General features: G+C 42.3%; 1 protein-coding gene across 1 annotated transcript in view; it reads right to left on the bottom strand.

Moving 5' to 3' along the window:
• LOC133447342 (nidogen-1-like) overlaps positions 1–23,331 on the bottom strand; it is a 65,809-nt gene that overhangs the window by 12,201 nt on the left and 30,277 nt on the right. Inside the window, exons 10-16 of the mRNA XM_061726017.1 lie at positions 22,301–22,429; positions 12,597–12,740; positions 11,321–11,449; positions 7,535–7,777; positions 3,507–3,679; positions 2,429–2,555; positions 364–535 (exon numbers count right to left, since the gene is read on the bottom strand). Coding sequence (XP_061582001.1) covers positions 364–535; positions 2,429–2,555; positions 3,507–3,679; positions 7,535–7,777; positions 11,321–11,449; positions 12,597–12,740; positions 22,301–22,429 — 1,117 coding nt within the window. The remainder of the gene's footprint in view (positions 1–363; positions 536–2,428; positions 2,556–3,506; positions 3,680–7,534; positions 7,778–11,320; positions 11,450–12,596; positions 12,741–22,300; positions 22,430–23,331) is intronic.

Raw genomic sequence — 23,331 nt, 5'->3', positions numbered from 1 at the left:
GATCATTTATAAACCATTTACTGTAAGACCGTTATCTACTTTATTTTTGGTTTTAAATAAACTGCAACAGAAATGTGCAACAACAATTTGAAGTCTACTCTAGTCTGTTAACATAATATTGTTTATGTAATAATATTAATTATTGTGTTTTGTACAATAACATACCTTTGATAATGTATGAATCATCACTCACACATTAAAAACAGAATATTTTTTTAACTCTTGGGTGCCCCCTGGTGGTCACGGGCCCTAAGCAGCTGCTTAGTTCCCTCATGCCCTGGGCTGGGCCCTGGGCTCATGCTCTGATCGTGGTAAGTGTCACCTCCCGGCCTCAGCCCCACTGCTAATGTTCCCACCACTCACCCGTATGCCGAGTTGGTGACGATGGCCCGAGGGTTGACCAGGTCGGTGTCGAACAGCACCCGGCGCTGGCTGCCGTCCAGCTTGGCCACTTCTACCGTGTCTCGCATGGAGTCGGTCCAGAAGACGAGCCGGGCCACGTCGTCGATGGCGATGCCTTCAGGGCTCTGGAGCTCTGTGGAGGGAGGAACACACCTGGGGCCTCATTTATAAAGCTCGCGTGCGCACAAAACAGGGCTTGAAAGATGCACACGCCCCCTTATACGCAAAGGTTGGGATTAAAAAAAAAAAACTAACGGGAAAATGTGCGTATCTTTACGCAAACCTTGATCCTAGCGCACAGACATTTTGAAGATCTGGGGAACTGGCGACGCAGACGGTGAGGTGGTGAAATGAAGCCAGATTCATGTCATACTTTTAATGTCATTACATATCAGACTTGTAATATAATAGGGCTGATCGTGTCCCTCTGTGTTTGAAGCACAGCGTCAGTCAGTCAGCTGCTGCTGCTGCTGCTGCTGCTGCTGCTGCAGCAGCGGTGCAGGACACGCCAGGCCGGTGTTGTGCCAAAAAGTGATTTGTCCACTGAAAATAGGTCTTTTCACCTGCCAAAAATTGATTGAAGGCAGAATACAGTTAATGAAAAGTTGTTTCTGCCTAAATATGACTTGATCTTATTCTTGAGCTTCATAATCTGAAAATCTGACGTTTTAGTGCTATCGCTCAACGGGCTGTGCGCGCTCCCGCGGCCAGAAATCAGATTCTGGCAGGCGTTTACAGCAGCAACGACGTGCTGCCACTCACTCGCTTTATTTTTGTTAGTGATGCCACTACTGTGACCACCAAATAATGTGGTTTTCCTGCCTCCACCTCATCCACAACATCTCCATCTCAGTCTCCGTGAAATTTAGTGGCACGATGGCTGGACACGTCTCATTCATCCTGACGTGCAGCAGAAACAGACTGCAGGTGGCGCTGCGCATGCTCAGCAGGCTCATTTATATGCAAATACAGTTATCAAGTAGTTTGCATTGACCATTTATGGTAGAAAGTGGGCGTGTAGAGGGCGGGATATGAGGCGAATTCACGTGCACAACCTTCCAGCTGGAATGTGATTTATAAAGAGAACATTGCGTGCAAGTGGTTTTATAAATCAGGATTTTTTTGTGCGCCCGCCATTTTCGGCTTTTGAGCGCACGTACACTTTTAGTATGAATCCTACGTACTCTTTTATAAATGAGGCCCTTAGACTGTGGATGTGAATCGGTATCTGAACAGTCTCGCAGCTGAACAGCTCCAACACCAGGGAGCAGATTTATCACATGAGCTTATCAACACCCTCATGCCCGTGTGCAGCCCACACCTTCACCGAGGGCCGGGGGCACGGAGAGAGACCTGGAGACATCCCAGCAGGAATCAGGTTAATCTACAGAAGAGTATTAGGGCCATGCAGGAGAAAAAATATTTGAGAGGGGAAGATTTTTTTTTATTGTGCACTTCGAGAAAAAAGTCGAAATGTCGAGATTAATGTTGAAATTCAATTTCGAGAAAAAAGTCGAAATGTTGAAATACAATTTCAAGAATAAAGTCGAAAGTTTGTGAAAAAAGTCGAAATTTCACCTTTTTTTCTCAAAATTGTACTTCAACATTAATCTTGACATTTCGACTTTTTTCTCGACATTTCGACTTTTTTCTTGAAGTGCATAATGAAAAAAAAATCTTCCTCCTCTAAATTATTATTTTTATTTTTCTCCTGCATGGTCCTAATACTCTTCCGTAAAAAACTAATCTTCCTCCTCTAAAATACTATTTTTATTTTTCCCCTAATACCCTAATACTCTTCCGTAGTAATCAGATTAAGGAAATATCCTCAGGTGGTCCAGCTACACATCAGTGGCTGCCTTTGACACACAGCACTTTTGAATCATTCACAAGGACTGAAGGCCTCTTAGTATTTTGTGTCCACTGTATAGAAATAGGTTAATTATGTCAGATTTGATAAGAGATGTAAATATTGAACACAGCTCTTGTGTCTGAGCGATCTGCCGGGCTGTAACTGCTACTGCACCTTTAGTGATGACTGGGATGATGTCTCCTCCGGCCAGACTGGCCTTGCTGATGGCCGGCCCAGTGATGTCTGTCCAGTAAACCATCTTGTCCACACAGTCGTAGGCCACTGCGATCACCACCCGGTCCTGACAAGAAACGCAAGCGTCACTCATCTGCATGCCATCTTTTTCAAAGAGTCTTTTGTCCCGAGCAACAAAGACAAGGAAGAATGCTGATGGAGAGCTTTGTGCTCGTCTGCAGCACAGTGAGGCTGTTGTGTGACGGATGATCTGCCCAACAATTAAAGAAGTGTTTCAGCAGAAACAAGAATGCTCACAAGTGCCCAAACTGAATCCATTACAGAAAGCAACTCTATATTCGTTGATAACCATATGTCACGCTACAAAAATCCCCCCCTTCCTGCCTGAAGGATCTGATCAGAATTTGAGTACAAATGTAAAGGACTTTTAATTTTTTTTTTAAGAGCAGGTCTCATCTTTCTGGTTTTATTCTCTATGAACAGAGCATTTTTCACAAGTTTTATGAGTGAAGTGATTCACTAAAAAGTTTTGGCTGACCAAGGGTCTTTGCATGACCTTCTCGCTGACTAAAACATTATTATAGGATATTGTCTTATAATCTATTACTCTAACAAGTTCACTATGGCTCAAATTTGTAACATTTGTAAAACCAAACGTCTTAACTGTACGCTTTAGGGGTAACTCCAAAAAATATTCTTTTTTTTTTTACTCTCATGAAATGCCATAGAAATTAAGAGACATTACATTTATGACACTCAATCATATAAAAGTTTACATTTTCTACTATTTTTTGCTGGCTGTTGCTTAACCGTTACCATATATTTGCCTATGGGAGAGCTTGTAAATGAAAAATAATGTAGAGTGTCAAAACTACCTAAAAAACTTCTGTCCTCAAGCGCTCACAGCTGCACTCCAGATTTCATTTTCTGAAAGAAAGAAACTGCTATTCCACCTTGTTGCCTGGCGTTGCCACCATAAGGGCGACTACCTGCTGAAACCAGGGGGAACCTGAAGGATCTAAATGATCTAAATGATCTAAATGGAGGTTGTTCATACAGGAATGTGCAGCAGCGGTTTGGCCTCCTCCTTCTTCATGCTGTATCCGTCCAGCGGGACGTGTTCAATCCTCCCGCTCTGAGCAAACAGCAGGCGGGTTCCAGGAGCGACGGGGTGCACGTCGGGCCGCGGGGTCGGCCCCAGGGGGGTGGGAGTGACCGCCTGGTTGATGCCTGCACAGCAGAGGGGAGATACGCTCATACAGGGCTTTTGCACAGGATTTAGCTTCTTGGTCTCAAAGTCACACAGAAGATACATTTATTAATTAAAGCTGCAAGCAGCGATGAACGGGCCCTCGCGCGTGCAATTTTCACCAGTAAAGGTCAAGGACTCAAAACCAAGTCCGATGACACCACCCATGACTCTTCATGTCAAACCATTCAAAAGTTATGGCAGAAAGTAGGAACTATCAAATATGGACCAATCAGATGAAGGGGGGGGGGGTGCGCTTTTTGGCGCCTAGCGTCGCCACGGTAACACTCTTGAAAGAGAAAAGTAATGTGCATCGTTGCAGGATGGAGACGCACATTTTGATGTATAACACACCTGGGTGCACGTTACGGTCCGGCCCATATTAACGGCCGAAGAAATGGCATAAATTGAGCCAAAATTACACGATTAATTCCAAATGGCCAACTTCCTGTTGGGTTTCGGCCATGGCGCCAAGGGACTTTTCTTTAAGTTGTGACATGATACAGGTGTGTAGCGATTTTCGTGCATGTACGTCAAACCGTATTGTGGGGCTTGAGGCACGAAGTTTTCTAGGGGGCGCTGTTGAGCCATTAGGCCACGCCCATTAATGCAAACCATTAAATATCACATTTATCACCAGGCCTGGCTTGCGTGCAAAATTTGGTGACTTTTGGGGCACGTTTAGGGGGAAAAAAGGCCCTCCTTTCGTCAGAAGAAAAATATGATTGACGTACATGCACGAAAATCGGTGCACACCTGTATCATGTCCCAACTTAAAGAAAAGTCTCTTGGCGCCATGGCCGAAACCAAACAGGAAGTCGGCCATTTTGAATTAATCGTGTAATTTTGGCGCAATTTATGCCATTCCTTCGGCAGTTAATACGGCCCGAACCGTAACGTGCCCCCAAGTGTGTTATACATCAAAATGTGCGTCTCCATCCTGCAACGATGCACATTACTTTTCTCTTTCAAGAGTGTTACCGTGGCGACGCTAGGCGCCAAAAAGCGCACCCCCCCTTCATCTGATTGGTCCATATTTGATAGTTCCTATTTTCTGCCATAACTTTTGAATGGTTTGACATGAAGAGTCATGGGTGGTGTCATCCGCTAAATGTCCAGGCCTGAAGAATCTACATCAAGTCATACAAGCTTCCACTGCAGCCTGAACGTGCACAAGGGTGGAGGGCCCGTTCATCACTGCTTGCAGCTTTAATTTTTTTTTCCATGTCCCTGTTAATTTTTTTATATTTTGTACTCTAGTTTGTTTGGATTCTCTGCCTAGGCAGCACCGTTTTACTCTCAAACTCCTGCCTCTGCTCTGAGTTCCTGCACTAGGGTCCGGTACCAGCCAGACCTGCCAGGGTGTTTCCTGTCCCGTGCAGCCAGGACTATTGTTGAACGATTGTCACCACCTCAGATCATTGTCCTGTTGAATGACCCAATTACAACCAGGGTGTGAGAGGATTAGAAAAGCAAACGGGAGGCCTGGCATTTGCTTTCTCTAATCCTCTGGTATACAGAGGGGTTCGTAGCTGGCTAAATGATTGCAACATAGCAGTCTATGAACTCTGTCAAAACCCCCTGGTACAGATGAACAGACCGGTGCTGACCAGGATGACCAGCGGACCATGATCATTCACTTCAAGCAGGTGTGTTGATGCCAGGAGACATGTAAAACATGCAGGACAGCGGCGCCCCTGCTGTGTGTGATCAAACAAATGATACATGTATGGAGACACGCTAAATCAAATTCAGTTTGCAATCGAGCCCAAGCAATACAGCTAAAAATTATACACAGAATGCACATATCCCCCAACCGTAGACATCACCTCAATCCTACTCTCTCACCCACGTGCCTTAAATGCAAGATAGAAATTGGTACCCTAACTCATTGTTTTTGGTCGTGTTGTAAACTGCAAATGTCTAATCAAAGGTCTAATCTGCTATCTGAAATAAAAAAGATATTCACTGCAAAAACTCAAAATCTTAACAATATTTGTCTTATTTCTAGTTAAAATGTATCATTTATAGTAAAAATAAATCTCATTACACTTAAAACAAGAAAGTGTAATCACTGGAAAAAACAACAATTTTCACCTGTTTCAAGTAAATTTTCACTTGAAATAAGTAGAAAAATCTGCCAGTGGAACAAGATTTTTTTGCTTGTAATGAGAAGATAAATCTTGTCCCACTGGCAGATTTTTCTACTTATTTCAAGTGAAAATTTACTTGAAACAGGTGAAAATTGTCAAACAAGTTATTTTTCTGGTAATGACTCTTTTTTTTAAGTGTAATGAGATTTTTTGACTAAAAATTTGACATTTTAACTAGAAATAGGACAAATATTGCTGGTAAGATTTAGAGTTTTTGCACTAGACCTGGAGATGGACCCGTATCTCAGGTATTGGGCTACCCAGGACAACACTTAACATCAAAACATAATAGGAGGCTGTATTGTATTCTTACTTATGCAGCGAGGAAGAATATTTTATTGCAGTGGATCTACGAAAAAGTACCAACTGTTAAAGGCTGGCAGAGAGTGGTGTTTGATCTGGTGCCATTAGAGAACCTTACATGTAAATTGCATGCAAAAACAAAACAATTGTATAAAGTTTGGGAGCCGTACTTGAACTATGTAGAGCCTGATGTCTCTAATATCACTTTGCAGGGATTTCCTTGACTGGTCATACCGTACATTTTTACTGTAACCAGGGTATTAATATGGATCTGAGCTGGTGTTTTTTTTTTGTTTGTTTGCCTGTTTTGCTTGTTATTTATGTGAATCACATTATGTATCCATTCTTTATTTGTAAAAGTGAAAAATTAATAAATATATTGTTTAACCCTTGTACTGTATTTGGGTCAAAATGACCTAATTCTCCTGTCCTTCTTTCCTCCTGCTCTCTCCTTCCTTCTCCCTTCCTTCCTTCCTTCCTTCCTTCCTTCCTTCCTTCCTTCCTTCCTTCCTTCCTTCCTTCCTTCCTTCCTTCCTTCCTTCCTTCCTTCCTTCCTTCCTTCCTTCCTTCCTTCCTTCCTTCCTTCCTTCCTTCCTTTTTCCCTTCCTTCCTTCTTTCCTCCTGCTCTCTCCTTCATTCTTCCCTTCCTTCCGCTCTCTCCTTCCTTCCTTCCTTCCTTCCTTCCTTCCTTCCTTCCTTCCTTCCTTCCTTCCTTCCTTCCTTCCTTCCTTCCTTCCTTCCTTCCTTCCTTATTTTCTCCCTTCCTTCCTTCCTTCCTTTCATCCTTCCTTCCTTCCTTCCTTCCTTCCTTCCTTCCTTCCTTCCTTCCTTCCTTCCTTCCTTCCTTCCTTCCTTCCTTCCTTCCTTCCTTCCTTCCTTTTTCCCTTCCTTCCTTCTTTCCTCCTGCTCTCTCCTTCATTCTTCCCTTCCTTCCGCTCTCTCCTTCCTTCCTTCCTTCCTTCCTTCCTTCCTTCCTTCCTTCCTTCCTTCCTTCCTTCCTTCCTTCCTTCCTTCCTTCCTTCCTTCCTTCCTTATTTTCTCCCTTCCTTCCTTCCTTTCATTCTTCCTTCCTTCCTTCCTTCCTTCCTTCCTTCCTTCCTTCCTTCCTTCCTTCCTTCCTTCCTTCCTTCCTTCCTTCCTTCCTTCCTTCCTTCCTTCCTTCCTTCCTTCCTTCCTTCCTTCCTTCCTTCCTTCCTTCCTTCCTTCCTTCCTTATTTTCTCCCTTCCTTCCTTCCTTTCATTCTTCCTTCCTTCCTTCCTTCCTTCCTTCTTCTCTTCCTCCTCCCTTGACCTGAAGACAGCACAAGGGTTAAAAAGAAGGAGATCCATCGTGACCCTGCAGCCACAGCGTCCTCTCTCAGCCGCTCTGACGTGACTCACATAGCGGGGTGCTGCCCCGGCCGGAGCGCGTGTTGGGGATCTCCTGGCCGTCGGCGTCCACGCACCAGCACTGGCCGATGCTGGCGTGGCACTGCGTGGCCTCGTAGGCCCCGTGCTCGTCACACTGAGGACTGTACTGGGTCACGGCGGGCCGGGGCCGGAAGAAGGAGAAGACGCCCAGCCCGGAGGAGGCTGGAGCCTGAGATCTCTCTCTGTGCAGCTCACACGCGCTCAGCTCACGCTCTGAGGAACAGAAAACAGTCAGACATCAATGCAGGACATGACAGCAACGGCTAGACCACTGCCATCAAAGTCAAACATGTCTGGAACATAAGGGACATGAGGACAGAGCGTTACTGTGTAAAGCATGATCAGACAGCAGAGCAGTCTTTCATCTTTAATTGCTCATGTAATTACTCATAGGTCGTGTTCAGGGTCTCTGGAAAGCCCCTAGAGACAACTTCTGTTGTAATAGACGCAATATATATATAAAATTGAAATGAAATTGAATTGAATTTCAGACCAACACCCATCCTAAATACCGTTTTCAGAAGTGGTTTCACGTTTCCACCTTGCTTACAAATGACTTGCAAATGACCGGGCTTAGAAAAATATTGATGTTCAGAATAGTTTTACTGTAATATTAGTTTGTGGTGCACCGTAATCTCACGTAGACGCTCCTCTACACCAAACAAACCGCATGGGAACATTTCTTGCTATACAGGACTGTCTCAGAAAATTAGAATACTGTGATAAAGTTCTTTATTTTCTGTAATGCAATTAAAAAAACAAAAATGTCATACATTCTGGATTCATTACAAATCAACTGAAATATTGCAAGCCTTTTATTATTTTAATATTGCTGATTATGGTTTACAGTTTAAGATTAAGATTCCCAGAATATTCAAATTTTTTGAGATAGGATATTTGAGTTTTCTTAATATTGATCAATAAAAGATGATTTGTAATGAATCCAGAATGTATGACATTTTTGCATTACAGAAAATAAAGGACTTTATCACAATATTCTAATTTTCTGAGACAGTCCTGTATATTGTGAGGCTACTATTTTTCAGACCAATGTACCTGTGACACCCTGTCCTGTGGGCTGGGCTTCCACACCCCGACACGTCATTTGTTAAGTTAAATCTTTAAAGGAATACGTTTGAAAACAGTAAATCTGAAAGCTTTCAAACAAAACTTGACAGAACTGAAGTTTTCCGATGTCTCTGGAAGCGGTTTGTTATGGATAACAAGCAGGACGTCTAATTCCCTTTAGAGATTATCACCTATTCACTTAGCCCTTATTTTTATTAGGATAACAATTCAGAGGACAGGGAAATAAGCAGGATCAAGAAGGGTGTGGCTCCCCTAAAGCTTCTGACTACATGATGATTTTAAAAAGAAAATCAGTAATTATTAAGATGGATGACACAATTGCACAACTGATATCTATCTCTTCTTTTAAGATGCTGTAACTCCTCAACAGAAACATCTTCATACGTGGCAGCTGCAGATAAGCAGGAAGAAGAGCAGGAGGATCTTTATCTCTGCGGTCGCATCCAGAGCCACATTAACATGGTGGAGAGGTCTCTGTTCCTTTAGAACTCTTATCCTCACAGGGATCTATCTGTCTGGAGGGAAAAGCAGCCATAACAGTCCCCGTGTGACAGACGGCGAGCTGTCCTCACAGCGTCACGTCCCAAAACCCAGACAAGAGAGCGGACCCCCGACAGAGGGGTGAGGATCAAAGACGGGCCGGGGAGACAAAAGGAAACAGAGTACAGTATGTGCTGCTCACAGGGAACGTGTGGGGACGGTAAATGATGCCTCTCAGCTTCCAAGGCCATAAAAAGGATGAAAATATGACAAAACTGTGGTGCGGAGGAGTGAAGCTGTAATTATCCGTCAGCTCCCGACACCTGGAACGACTGAAAGAGTCTGCAGCGTCGGGTCAACAACGAGTCATCGACAGACAACAACAACAACACACTCAGCAGAGAAGAAGCCACACGGGGCTCGATGTGTCACATCTGATCCCCAGCAGCAAACGCCCGTCTGGAACTGTGACTGTAACTCTCTCACCATGACTCTTTACTATTAAATGTTTAGGATTTTATGGTGAAAGGTTTTATGGAGGTAGATTTGTGTCTTAATTATTCAATCAAAAAAAAGATTGCTTCAATCAAAAATATATATTTTCAAATAAAAAAAAAATCACTTCAATCAAAGAAAATGATTTCAATGAAATAAAAAAGTGTTTGAATGTAAACAAATATTTTAGACTCAAAAAATGCATTTGAACACTGTTTTTCTTTGATTGGAAATGTTTTCTTTGATAGAAGTGAAGTTTTTTTAGTTTGAAGTAACTTTTTTGATTGATGTGTTTTTTTGTGTTTGGGCCATATTATGTAGGACATTTGTGTATTTATCATTTAAAAAAAATCACTTTAATACAAAAAAAAAAACGTTTTTAATCAAAGGAAAACGTGTTTGAATGCAAAAAAAATATTTGAGACCCAAAAAATTGCATTTTCTTTTCTCGAAAATATTTTTTTCTTCATTCATTCATTTTTTGGAATGTAAGCGAGAGACAAAATTGCTGAAAATGCTCTTAAGTGGCAAGTAAAAAAGCAATTACCAAGAGATGGTTAACTCCAACCCACCGACTCTAGAGGACTGGATTGGTATTACAGATTTTTAGAATGGAAAAGCTGACCTTCCAACTAAAAACACAACGGGACATATTTTACAAATTTTGGAATAACTGGATCGTATTTATCGCCCCATGAGAGCAGATTTTATTTGATTTCACTGGTACTATTATGTTGTAACTCGTTGATTTACCTTTGACTGGGTTTTATGGTTAATTCCTCAACAGCAGCAGGTGACCCCCTGATTTCTGTTCATATTTCATGTAAACAGTTAAACTAAGTTGTATTGTTTCAGAGTCCTATCCAGGTGAATATGGGAACCAAACATCTCCCACATTCTGCTTATTCAAGCAGATTCTTTTTTCTGATGCGGGCGGAGGATTCACCTCCCATTGTTGTTTTCCCTCCATAACTGCCAACCATAACTTTAATTGTGTGTGAAACTGTGAAAAGTGTTCCCAGGTACAAAGTCAGCAGTAAAGCACGTAAAGATTGCAGCTCTCTTCACATTTTAGAGATCAAACCTTTTAATTGTCCCTGTTTACTGAGTTTAACGTGAATCTTGGTAAGAAAACAGGAACTTTGGGGTCAGATCCTCTACTCAGGTCTGCACAAGAGAAAAGCTTTATTTCAGCTGAAAACATTAGGAATTTAAAATCTCTGGAGCTTTTTTTTCCAGTGTCTTATAGATCCTTTGTACGGAAGAGTATTAGGGCCAGGCAGGAGAAAAATAAAAATAATATTTTAGAGGAGGAAGATTTTTTTTCATGATGTACTTCGAGAAAAAAGTCGAAATGTCGACATTATTCTTAAAATTGTATTTCAACATTATTCTTGACATTTCAACTTTTTTCTCGAAATTGTATTTCAACATTAATCTCGACATTTCCACTTTTTTCTCGAAGTGCACAATGAAAAATAATCTTCCCCTTTCAAATATTTTTCTCCTGCATGGCCCTAATACTCTTCCATATCCTTTGTCTTCACGACAACAAAACTACATGATGGAAAAGTTAATTTAATAACAAAAGTCTTGTCATTATTAATTATATTATGTTAATGGCTTTCTGTGGTTGTAGTTGTTTCTTGTGGTCCTGGCCTGCGCGTAGGTGTGAGCGTGAGGGTGTTTTACCCGAGGACAGGGGGCTGCACTGGAAGCCGTCTCCATGGTAACCTGGGCGACACTGGCAGGTGTAGGAGCCCTGGGTGTTGGAACAGGCGGCCTCGCGGTGGCAGCGGTCCTGCCGACACTCGTCCAGATCTGAACAGGGAAAACAGGGTGAGACAAAGAGGAAAGTCCAGCTACTGGTCCACCTGCAGGAGCAGGTTGGATTTAGATGTTTCAAAGGGGGAGCACAAATTATTTACTATTAAAAAAGATAAGATGACCCTACTCTGAAAAAAAAAACCACCATGTAGCACCCTATAATGTAATAATTTCCTGAAAATGTAATAACGCCTGAAAATGTAATAAAATTTGCATTTAACGCAATCGAAAATGTAATAAAACCCAATAATGTAATAACTTCACCAATAATGTAATAAAATATCCTGACTGATATTGTAATAACATTTTTACCAATAATGCAATACCTTATTACGTTATTGGGAATTTATTACATGGAACTCAAAGTCTGCAATTTAGCCCAATAGTCATTCTGGTGTTTCAAATCCAGTGTATAAAACATTCTTAGATACTTAAAACACAAAATGTAGAAACTGGACTGAAAATGAACATATATATTACATTATTTGTCAAGTATTACATTATCAGTTTTGGGAAAAAAAAAGACCCACCTGAAAATGTAATAAATTCCCAATAATGTAATAAGGTATTACATTATCGGTAAAAATGTTATTACAATATCAGTCAGGATATTTTATCACATTATTGGTGAAGTTATTACATTATTGGATTTTATTATATTTTCGATTGAGTTAAAGGGGACCTATTATGGCATTTAATGTATATTTTAAACAGGCCTTGAATGTCTTAAAAACAATCTAAAGCTTGTTTTTTCTACATAAATCAGAAATTCAGCCTGTGGGCCCTGTCTCTAGTTTTACCGCTTCTAACCTCATTTTCTGTGCTTCATTCTAAGGGGAGGAGGGGCTATGATAATGAGGTTCTGTGCTGATTGGCTGACGTGCCCCAAAAGTCACCAAATTTTGCACGCAAGCCAGGCCTGGCGAAAAATTTGATATTTAATGTTTTGCATTAATGGGCGTGGCCTAACGGCTCAACGGCGACCCCTAGAAAACTTTGTGCCTCAAGCCCCACAATATATTGCTAAGGAAAAAAGATTTTTAGACATTTTAACTAGAAATAAGACAAATATTCCTGGTAAGATTTTGAGTTTTTTCAGTGTAGCACATGGCGCGAAAAAAAAGCGACTAGCTGAACTCACCCCTGCACACGCGGCCGTCCCCGTCGTATCCTGGCAGACACGAGCACATGAAGGCCGAGCCCCCGGTGTAGCGGCACATGGCTCTCTCGGGAACATCGCAGTCGTGGCTCCCTCTCTGGCAGTGATCCACGGCACGACTCTCCGCTGCAAACCAACCAGCATCATCACTAACCAGCTACAGAGACACGAGGCAAAGAGAACTGCCCTAAAAGTCCTTCAACTCATCTGTTGGTTCTTTTGAAAAACTCAGAAGCAAAACTGAAAGTCAAAGTAAAGAGAAAAGTATAAAGAGTAAACAGTGACCAGGTAAAAAGTGAACTGAAAATTCATATGAATAATAACAAGTGGAATATGTTGTCATTTAAGGCATTTAAATTTACATGAAACCCAATATTTTGCAACTATTTAGTTGAGAATCTAGTTTTGTGTGATTTTACATTTCCTGTCATCCCCCAAAATCCATAAATCTACACTTTACTAGAAAAGTTTTATGGAAGTTTTAGGGAAGACAGGGACAAATCTTGGAATTTTCTTATCCCCAAGATATCGTCTCTCACAAGCCAGGTATTTATTTATTTATTTATGTGTGCTGTGTGGGTATAAAAGTGAGGATGTGTGAAAAGGACCAGGTGTGTGTTTTTAACCATGAGTGTCTCAGTTTTCTATGTTAACTATTGATTTTATTATGTAAAGCACTCCGCATTACTATTATATGAAAAGTGTTTAAATTAAAAGTGTATACATAAAGTTTGGTTTGATTTGATTTAACTTGACCTAAGCTCATCAAGTCTTCAAGAAGCAATACTTTTTTTTTTTACATATAATAAGGTGCATAAACAACAAGAATAAACATGGCGAATGAGTTAAAGTTAAATCCCAACATTCCCACTGGAAAAGAATCCCTGGAAACGTTAATTACTTTTTCCTCACATATGACCAAACATTGTGCTTCTCTCTCAAGATGATCTTTTTTCTGGGCCGCTCGGTGCCGCAGTGGGTTAAGCAGCGGCTCATATACTGAGGCTACAGTCCTCCTCCTGCAGCGGTCGCTGGTTCGAATCCAGCCTGCGCACCTTTGCTGCGTGTCTTCCCCGTTCTCTCTCTCTACCCCTTTCCAGTCTGCATCTCCAATAAAGGGCCACCAGAGCCCAAAAAAATCTTAAAAAAAAAAAAAAAAGATGATCTTTTTTCTTAATACTGATCATTTGTTGATATTTCCACTACATTCTAACACCACACATGTAACCTCGCTTATTTGCTAAAAAAAACTAGTAATGCAGCAGTTCTACAAACTTGGATTCAGGATAGGGACAAAGACATAGAGATAGAGTCTCTTTCTATTTTTCAAGTAGCTAAAGTTTGCTTCCATTTCACTAGCGTAAGCAGAAATGTGAGATGTTTCGTGCACTCACAACATTAGAAATGTATTTGAAATAATACAGTCTTCACTTGGAGCATGATGGAGCTGATTCAATTATTTGAGTTTACTCACAGTATCTTCATCTGTAATGTGGCAAACAACTCCGAGCCACTAATGTGTCGGCGGATGGACACTCCTCCCTTCAGCCACAATGTTTCTTTAATGTATGATTTACAACCGTGCTTTAAACTCGTCAAACGTTTGGCAGTGGGTGTTCAAACATTAGTCCAAGGCTGTTTACACACTACATGACTTCAGCGACAGCAGACTAGTCCAGACTTGTTTGTTTGTGATCAGGGGGTTTGAAGTGGTCGTGCTGTTCACACTACATGACTGACTGATACACTACATGACCTGACAGGAACTTCGTCGCACAACCAGTCTCCAAATCACATTTTGGAAACAAAAATCACAGGAAATGAGGACTAACCAAATATTTTTACAGCCCAGACTTGAAAGTCTGAACACAGATTGGAAAAAAGAAAAAAAAAGGTTTGTTTGCAAAAGACTAAATCAACAAAACTAAGCTTATTGATACAAACTTTAAATTTCAAGTTATACTACTACTACTACTACTAATAATAATAATAATAATAATTATTAAAGCTGCAAGCAGTGATGAACGGGCCCTCGCACCCTTGTGCACGTTCAGGCTACAGTGGAAGCTTGTATGACTTGCATGTAGATTCTTCAGGGCTGGACATTTAGCGGATGACACCACCCACGACTCTCTATATCAAACCATTCAAAAGTTATGGCAGAAAGTAGGAACTATCAGATATAGACCAATCAGAAGAAGGCGCGGGGCTAATTCATGCCAATGAAGGTCAAGTACTCAATACCGAGTCCGATGACACCACCCACGACTCTCTATGTCAAACCATTCAAAGGTTATGGCAGAAAGTAGGAACTGTAGCTACTTCCCTGGCCAATCATATAGTCCACGCTTCGTACTGATGTCAATTTAAAGTGCTTTTATTCTTCTTTGAACACTTTCTTAAAACACCGTGAAAACTAAAGTGAAACACAATGAGAAAACATTAATTTCAATTAATATTCTTCTCAAACACAGTATATTTGCACACATTCAAATAAATCAGTTAAACTCTAGTTTGTTCTTACATTCCCGTTTTCTTAACACACTTAATAACTTAAATATCTTTTAATTTTACTTATGTAACCTAACTCTTTAAGTTTCACAATACAAAATAATACAAACTCAAATGGTAAACATAACCAATCATAGCTTCAAGAAGTGCTGGCTTCAAGTAGTGAAGCAGGTGATAACAGTCCATAGCTTATACATGTTAATGCTAATCACGGACCATTCATATGCTAATTAACGCACATCGCGAACCACTTAGCAGTTTCAGAACAACAAAGAAGTGCAAACAAAGAAACAATTACCGTGTGCGACCGTGACCAGGTAGTAGAATTACTCTTCTCTCTTTCTTCTCTGTCTCCCTTCATTTGTGTTTCGCTCTAAATTCGTGTTTGTGCGTCTCTCTAATTCTTCCCCCCAGCGGACAACACCCGGCTTCGGAGGTTCCTATCTAAATTTACAGCGTCCTTTACACTCCCACCAAATTACGCTTTGATTTATGGCCTATGTACAAATATTGAGTATGCCACACCCCTAGTTGAATAAATCAATGGTAATTTCAATGTCATGTCGATATAGCATCTACCTTGAGACACAGGGAGTTTATTTGCTTTCCTCTAACTTGATAGACCAGGGTTTCTGCTTTCTACTAAAACAACCAACTTCTGGATTGGGCGTTCAACAACAGATGGCTTGCTGAGGCATTCACCTGCTTTCCCTAGCCTACGTTCACCTATCTGTATGGTAGCTTTTCTGACAAGTCCATCTTCATTCTTGCATACGTCCAAAACTCTGGCAAGCTTCCACTCATTACGAGGAGCATCCTCTTGAACGATGACGATGTCATTGATTTGCACATTCCGCCTTGGGGCTTGCCACTTCTGCTTGAGGGAAATTCCAGCTAGGTACTCCTTCCTCCATCTGCACCAAAACTGCTCAGAAAGATATTGCATCCCTCTCCATCTTTTCTTGACATATAAATCCTCTTCGACAAATTTGCCTGGTGACGGCAGTGGGACAGAGGACTTCATCGTGAGCAGATGATTTGGTGTCAGGGGTTCCAGGCTTGTGGCATTGATAAATGCATCCGTAGTCATGTCTTCCAGTATCTCTATGTGTACTGCTCTGGAGCAGAGACACGTGAAGAGCAAACCATACCGCTTTTGTTCCTTGCAGCCTCGCTTAGTGTGAAAGGGACCAAAACAATCCATACCACAGAATGAGAATGGCGGTGCAGGTTTGATGTGATCTGTTGGAAGATCTGCCATTCGTTGTTGTTCTGTGGGTCTTCGTGTTTTTCTGCAGGTCACACACTGCCTTATGTAACTGGCAACTGCTTTACTGCCTCCGATGATCCAGTATCCAATGACTCTGACTTCATTAAGGGTTTGCCCTCTTCCTTGGTGCTGGGTCTTCTCATGGCAGTAGCTTGGGATAAGGCGTGTCACATCAACATCACTCTGTAAGATTAATGGGTGTCTCACATCGAAGGGCGTGGATGCTCTCCTCAATCGTCCTCCTACTCTAAGTAGGCCATCGTGAAGCTCTGGGTCTAGCTGGTGGAATGGATAATTGCGTGAGAGCTTTCCAGATTTTTGGCTCATGATGAGCAGCTCTTCTTTGAAGGCTTCTTGCTGTACAAGATTGACAGGAGTAAGTGAAGCTTGCCTTCTTTCTTCTAGATTTAGAGGCTCTGTCTTCTTAGATCTATCAGCCAGTCGGTGTATACGTGCCACAACGTTCACAGCCGTGGTCCATTTTGAGAATCGTGACAGCTGCTCCAGAAAACTGTCCTGCTTTTCAGCCAGCGTGTTCAGCACTTGTGCTGCCTTGACCTCGGGGTCTCCCACCAACAGCTCTGATGTGCTTTGTTTGATTTCAAGCTCTTTTTCCCAAAGGAACTTGGGTCCTTGGAACCAGTTTGAGTTGATCAGGTCTGATACTCTGAGGCCTCTTGAGGCATGATCGGCGGGGTTCTCATTTGTGTCAACATAATGCCACTGTTGCGGGTTGGTTGTTTCCAGGATTCTCTGGACTCTATTTTCTCTAATCACAGCAGGCAGCTCTCTGACGGATATGCGATTACACAGCCCTGTCACTTCCTTGGAGTTCACACTCTGGGGCACACTCCCGACGATACTCCAGCCCAGGTCAGTCTTTATGGCATAGGGTTCACTATCACCTCCTGTAATGACTTGACGTGGTGCTAGTGCTCTGGAGCAGTCGTAGCCTATCAGTAATCCGACCCCACAATCCTTCAGTGGGGCCATTTCATGGGCTATGGCTGCAAGGTGATTCCACTTGTTAGCAGTCTCAGAGGTGGGAATGTGAGCTCGTTCGAGTGGAATGAAGTCCCTGGAGTAGGCAGGAGGTAGGCTGATGGTGGTCTCTGAGGAATATCCTCGAACTTTAAGTCCACTGACTCTCTGACTCTCTATGGTTGAGTCCTTTCCCATCATGGTGGAGAGCTTGAGTTTCACTGGCTCCCCTGCTGCTTGTAGCCTTTCGCACACCTCTTGATCGACAAAGGTTTTACTACTCTGGGTATCCAGTAATGCGTAAGCTAAGGTCTCTGGTCCAGTGGTGGTTGATGATGAGATCCATACTGGGACTATCATTGATGTGCTGCCATCCTCACCTCCATTCACACTACATGATAGCGCAGAAGTATTTCCTACTGTGTTCTGAGCTCCTTGCGAAAGCGATTTCTCCGCAGGCAGGCGGTCTTCATGTAATGGAGTAGGATGGCTCCTTTTACATTTGCTGCACGTGGCTTTCTTTTGACAGTCTTTTGAGTTATGGCCTTTCCTCAGGCACGCAAAGCACAGATTGTTGACTCTGACAAACTTTTGCTTTTCTTCTAAAGAGATTGCCATCAGCTTTTGGCATTTATGTATGGAATGGCTTTCTTCACAGAACATACATTTCACTGACACTGAGTTGTGTGTGAATGTGTTACCTTTCTTGGCGTCATTACTACAGTGGGATTTGACTGTGGTGCTTGGAGTGTCTGAGGTCTGTACATTGGTGGCAAAGGTGTTTGCTTTTGGATGCTTAGTTTCTCTTGTTTGCTTTTCTTCAGCGGGCTTCAGGGCGTACAGTGAAGAAACTGGGTTGCACGCTATACGTGCCTCTTTTGCAATGAAGGAAGCAAACTCCTTAAAGCTGGGGTAGTCTTTTCCTTGATCCAGCTGCTCAGTAACGCGGCGATTCCACCTTGAAGTTACCCACTCCGGGAGTTTGACTAACATCTTCTGATTCTCTTCGCAGTCATTAAGTACCTGCAGACCTTTGACGTGAGGCATAGCACTATCACATGCTTGTAGAAAGTCACTGAATTCTCTAAGCTTTACACACTCCTTTGCACCGATCTTGGGCCACCCATTGAGCTTCTCTCTGTATGCACGCTGCACCACAAAGGAGTGGCCATACCTAGCATTTAGCTTCTCCCATGCTTGTTGATAGGCTTCATTATCTGTTCTATAGAAGGTACCTTCCAATACTGACCTCGCCTCTCCAGCAACGTACCTCTGCAGGTAAAACAGCTTGTCGGCAGCATAGGGGCAGCGTCGATCAATAAGAGCTTTGAAGCTGGTGCTCCACTGTATGAATTTTAGTGGGTCACCGTAGAATACACTAGGTTCTGGAACTGGAAGTCGGGTGAGTACAACTGAATCACTTAGGGCCTGCAATAATGATGTTTCATTGTTAGGAGCTTCTTGACCTCCTTTGCAGGAGACTGTGGGACTGGGATCCATCAGGTTGCTGCATGCAGAGCTACATCTTTGACCATTTCCCTTTGATTCTTCATCAGTGTACACTTTAAGCTGGGCTTCCATAGCCTCAAGATCTCGTTGTTGCTCAAGTCGTTTCAATTCTTGACGCTGTGCGTTGATAAGGTTTTCATTTTTGAATTCAACCTTTTTTGCAGCTAACTGAGCAGCTGTCTCAGCTCTCTTGGTTGCTATGCTTGGTGTCTCTGAGGCAGCTTTGTAGCTGCTAGCAACAGATGATCTGGAAGCTGTGGATCCATAAATGGATTTAGCGTAGTCCTTATCCAGTAGCAAACGCAGCCTTGGCTTTTCTGCTTCTGCATCAAAGTCCTCTCCTACTTCAGACAGGCGTACGTTCATTAATTGCATTAAATCTCTTGTCACTGCTGTGCAGGCATCTATCTTTCGCCTTACTTCTTGAGATGGACTTGATTTTTCTCGTACATTTTCATATTCTACTTTGGCTATAGCCTCAAGCTTCTCAAGAGATTCCATCATCTCACACAGGTCTCGATCAGAGCATTCATGTTTTAGACTCTTACGGACATTTCTAACATGGGCTTTCCATTTCTCGTATGCTGAGTAGAACTTCTTTTCTCTATGAGCTATTTGCTGCTCTGTCAACTCTAGCATCTTTGGTGTCAAATTTCTCTCACGTGAGGACTTCCTTGGCCCTGCCATTGGTGCAGCTACATCTTGCTCTTTAGGCTTGTGCTCACTATATGATACCTCTGATGGCTCTACCTCTTCATGAGGGTTGTTAGTTTGATCATTTAGTTCCTCTACTGGGACTATAGGCTGATTAACTAGCTCATCCTGAATTTGTGGGTCACTGTGCAATGACATTTTTTCATTTAAAGGTCACTTTATCAGAAACGAAATAAACACTGACCAAACTACAGTGTAAAAGGTGAACACTCTTAGATAACACTTCAAAAATGTAGATTTAAAATCTCTATGAAAAAGCACAAAATAGTCTTAAAGCTCTATGAAAAGACACAAAATGACTCTTACATCTCTATGAAAACACACAAAGATGACTCTTAAATCTCTATGAAAACACACAAAGTATGTCTTAAATCTCTATGAAACACACATAAATAGGTTTCTGTTCACATATCATGGGACTATCCATCAACTGTCTGAGGATGCAATTTTAAGGTTGTTAGATCTGACCTTACAGCAGTACAGCTTCACGTTGAAGGTTGAAGTTCACTGCTTGCGATGAAGCAGAACTGCGCTCTGAATCCTGAAGACCACGGGCTGCAGGCGATGAAGCAGAACTGCGCTCTGAATCCTGAAGACCACGGCTGCAGGTGATGAAGCAGAACTGCGCTCTGAATCCTGAAGACCACGGCTGCAGGCGATGAAGCAGAACTGCACGCTGAATCCTGAAGACCACGGGCTGCAGGCGATGAAGCAGAACTGCACACTGAATCCTGAAGACCACGGGCTGCAGGCGATGAAGCAGAACTGCACGCTGAATCCTGAGGACCACAGGCTGCAGGTGATGAAGCAGAACTGCACGCTGAATCCTGAAGACCACGGCTGCAGGCGATGAAGCAGAACTGCACGCTGAATCCTGAAGACCACGGCTGCAGGCGATGAAGCAGAACTGCACGCTGAATCCTGAAGACCACGGGCTGCAGGCGATGAAGCAGAACTGCACGCTGAATCCTTGAAGACCACAGGCTGCAGGTGATGAAGCAGAACTGCACGCTGAATCCTGAAGACCACGGGCTGCAGGCGATGAAGCAGAACTGCACGCTGAATCCTGAAGACCACAGGCTGGAGGTGATGAAGCAGCCTTTGTTTCACCTCAGCAGGATGGTGAAGGTTACGTTTTCACTGTAGCTACTTCCCTGGCCAATCATATAGTCCACGCTTCGTACTGATGTCAATTTAAAGTGCTTTTATTCTTCTTTGAACACTTTCTTAAAACACCGTGAAAACTAAAGTGAAACACAATGAGAAAACATTAATTTCAATTAATATTCTTCTCAAACACAGTATATTTGCACACATTCAAATAAATCAGTTAAACTCTAGTTTGTTCTTACATTCCCGTTTTCTTAACACACTTAATAACTTAAATATCTTTTAATTTTACTTATGTAACCTAACTCTTTAAGTTTCACAATACAAAATAATACAAACTCAAATGGTAAACATAACCAATCATAGCTTCAAGAAGTGCTGGCTTCAAGTAGTGAAGCAGGTGATAACAGTCCATAGCTTATACATGTTAATGCTAATCACGGACCATTCATATGCTAATTAACGCACATCGCGAACCACTTAGCAGTTTCAGAACAACAAAGAAGTGCAAACAAAGAAACAATTACCGTGTGCGACCGTGACCAGGTAGTAGAATTACTCTTCTCTCTTTCTTCTCTGTCTCCCTTCATTTGTGTTTCGCTCTAAATTCGTGTTTGTGCGTCTCTCTAATTCTTCCCCCCAGCGGACAACACCCGGCTTCGGAGGTTCCTATCTAAATTTACAGCGTCCTTTACAGGAACTACCAAATATGGACCAATCAGATGAAGGGGCGGGGCACTCTTTTTGGCGTCTATCGTCGCCACGGTAACGCTTTTGAATGAGAAAAGTAATGCACTTCATCGCAGGATGGAGACGCACATTTTGATGTATAACACACCTGGGTGCACGTTACGGTTCGGGCGAAGAAGCGGCCGAAGCAATGGCATAAATTGCACCAAAATTACACGATTAATTCAAAATGGCCGACTTCCTGTTCGGTTTCGGCCATGGCGCCAAGACACGTTTCTTTAAGTTGCGACATGATACAGGTGTGTACCGATTTTCATGCATGTACGTCAAACCGTATTGTGGGGGGAAGCACAAATCTTTCTAGGGGGGGCTGTTGAGCTATTAGGCCACGCCCATTAATGCAAACCATTAAATATCAAATTTTTCGCCAGGCCTGGCTTGCGTGCAAAATTTGGTGACTTTTGGGGCACGTTTAGGGGGAAAAAAGGCCCTCATTTCATCGGGAAAATAAAAACAAGAAAAAAATTCCTACAGATACAATAGGGCCTTCGCACTGTAAGTGCTCGGGCCCTAATAATAAAGTAATCATGAGAATAATAATAATGTAGCATCTGGTAATCATGCAAGCTTATCTCTGTTTACATGTTTATCTCTGTTTCCAGATTAAAAGTAGTATAGTAGTCTGTTGGAATCAGTCAAAAGAGAATAATGTTTGTGGTGGACTAAGTCCATTTACACAAGATAAAAAGCTTTAGTGTTTGTGTAAATTGGCAGCTCTTGTAACATCTGTATGTAAAACATGGGACTCTCCAAGTCAAGTCTCACCCACGCAGGGACAGACACAACCCCCCCCCCACCCCACCCTCACAGCTGTCAATACACACAAAACCCTCACACATACCAACGCAGGTCTTTCCATCGCTGGTGAACGTGAAGCCGGCGCTGCACTCGCAGCGGAACGTTCCGGGTTGATTACTGCAGGCAGCATTCGCTCCACACACCTGGGGAGTCTCCCGGCACTCATCAACATCTGGAAATAAAATACCCAACACCATTCAGAACTGGACGTTTACTCTGAAAGCAACTAGATAAAAGTAAAGCTCTAGTTAGTGTTAGTAAACCTCTAGTTAGTGTTTAGTAAACCTCTAGTTAGTGTTAGTAAACCTCTAGTTAGTGTTTAGTAAACCTCTAGTTAGTGTTAGTAAACCTCTAGTTAGTGTTAGTAAACCTCTAGTTAGTGTTAGTAAACCTCTAGTTAGTGTTTAGTAAACCTCTAGTTAGTGTTAGTAAACCTCTAGTTAGTGTTAGTAAACCTCTAGTTAGTGTTAGTAAACCTCTAGTTAGTGTTTAGTAAACCTCTAGTTAGTGTTAGTAAACCTGTAGTTAGTGTTAGTAAACCTCTAGTTAGTGTTAGTAAACCTCTAGTTGGTGTTAGTAAACCTCTAGTTAGTGTTTAGTAAACCTCTAGTTAGTGTTAGTAAACCTCTAGTTAGTGTTTAGTAAACCTCTAGTTAGTGTTTAGTAAACCTCTAGTTAGTGTTTAGTAAACCTCTAGTTAGTAGTTTAGTAAAGCCTATAGTTAGTGTTTAATCACCCTTCTTCTCCTCTCCTTTTCCATTTTTTATTAATGATAAATATCTCATAGCCATCATTGTTGTCCATCGTTTTGCTAGTTTGTTGTGCTGGCCTGCCCCCCCCCCCCCCCCCGACCACCTCAGTGTCTGCTGTCTAGACTATATAAACTTTATATAGTCATCCCTGTACTGCACCAGTTAGCCATTGTGTCTGTGTCTCTCCTTTCTCTGTTATTCATTCTCTCTGTCTGTTCTCTCTTTCCCTGACCTGTCCAGCAGGTCTTCAGCAGGAGGGTCCCCCCTTATGACCCTGGTCCTGGTCCAGGTTTCTTCCCTCCTAAAGGGGAGTTTTTCTTGC

This window comes from Cololabis saira, chromosome 1 (assembly GCF_033807715.1).
Source record: "Cololabis saira isolate AMF1-May2022 chromosome 1, fColSai1.1, whole genome shotgun sequence".
Lineage (NCBI taxonomy): Eukaryota > Metazoa > Chordata > Actinopteri > Beloniformes > Belonidae > Cololabis > Cololabis saira.
The sequence above is the reverse complement of the archived record's forward strand: the minus strand, read 5'-3'. Positions and strand labels throughout refer to the sequence as shown.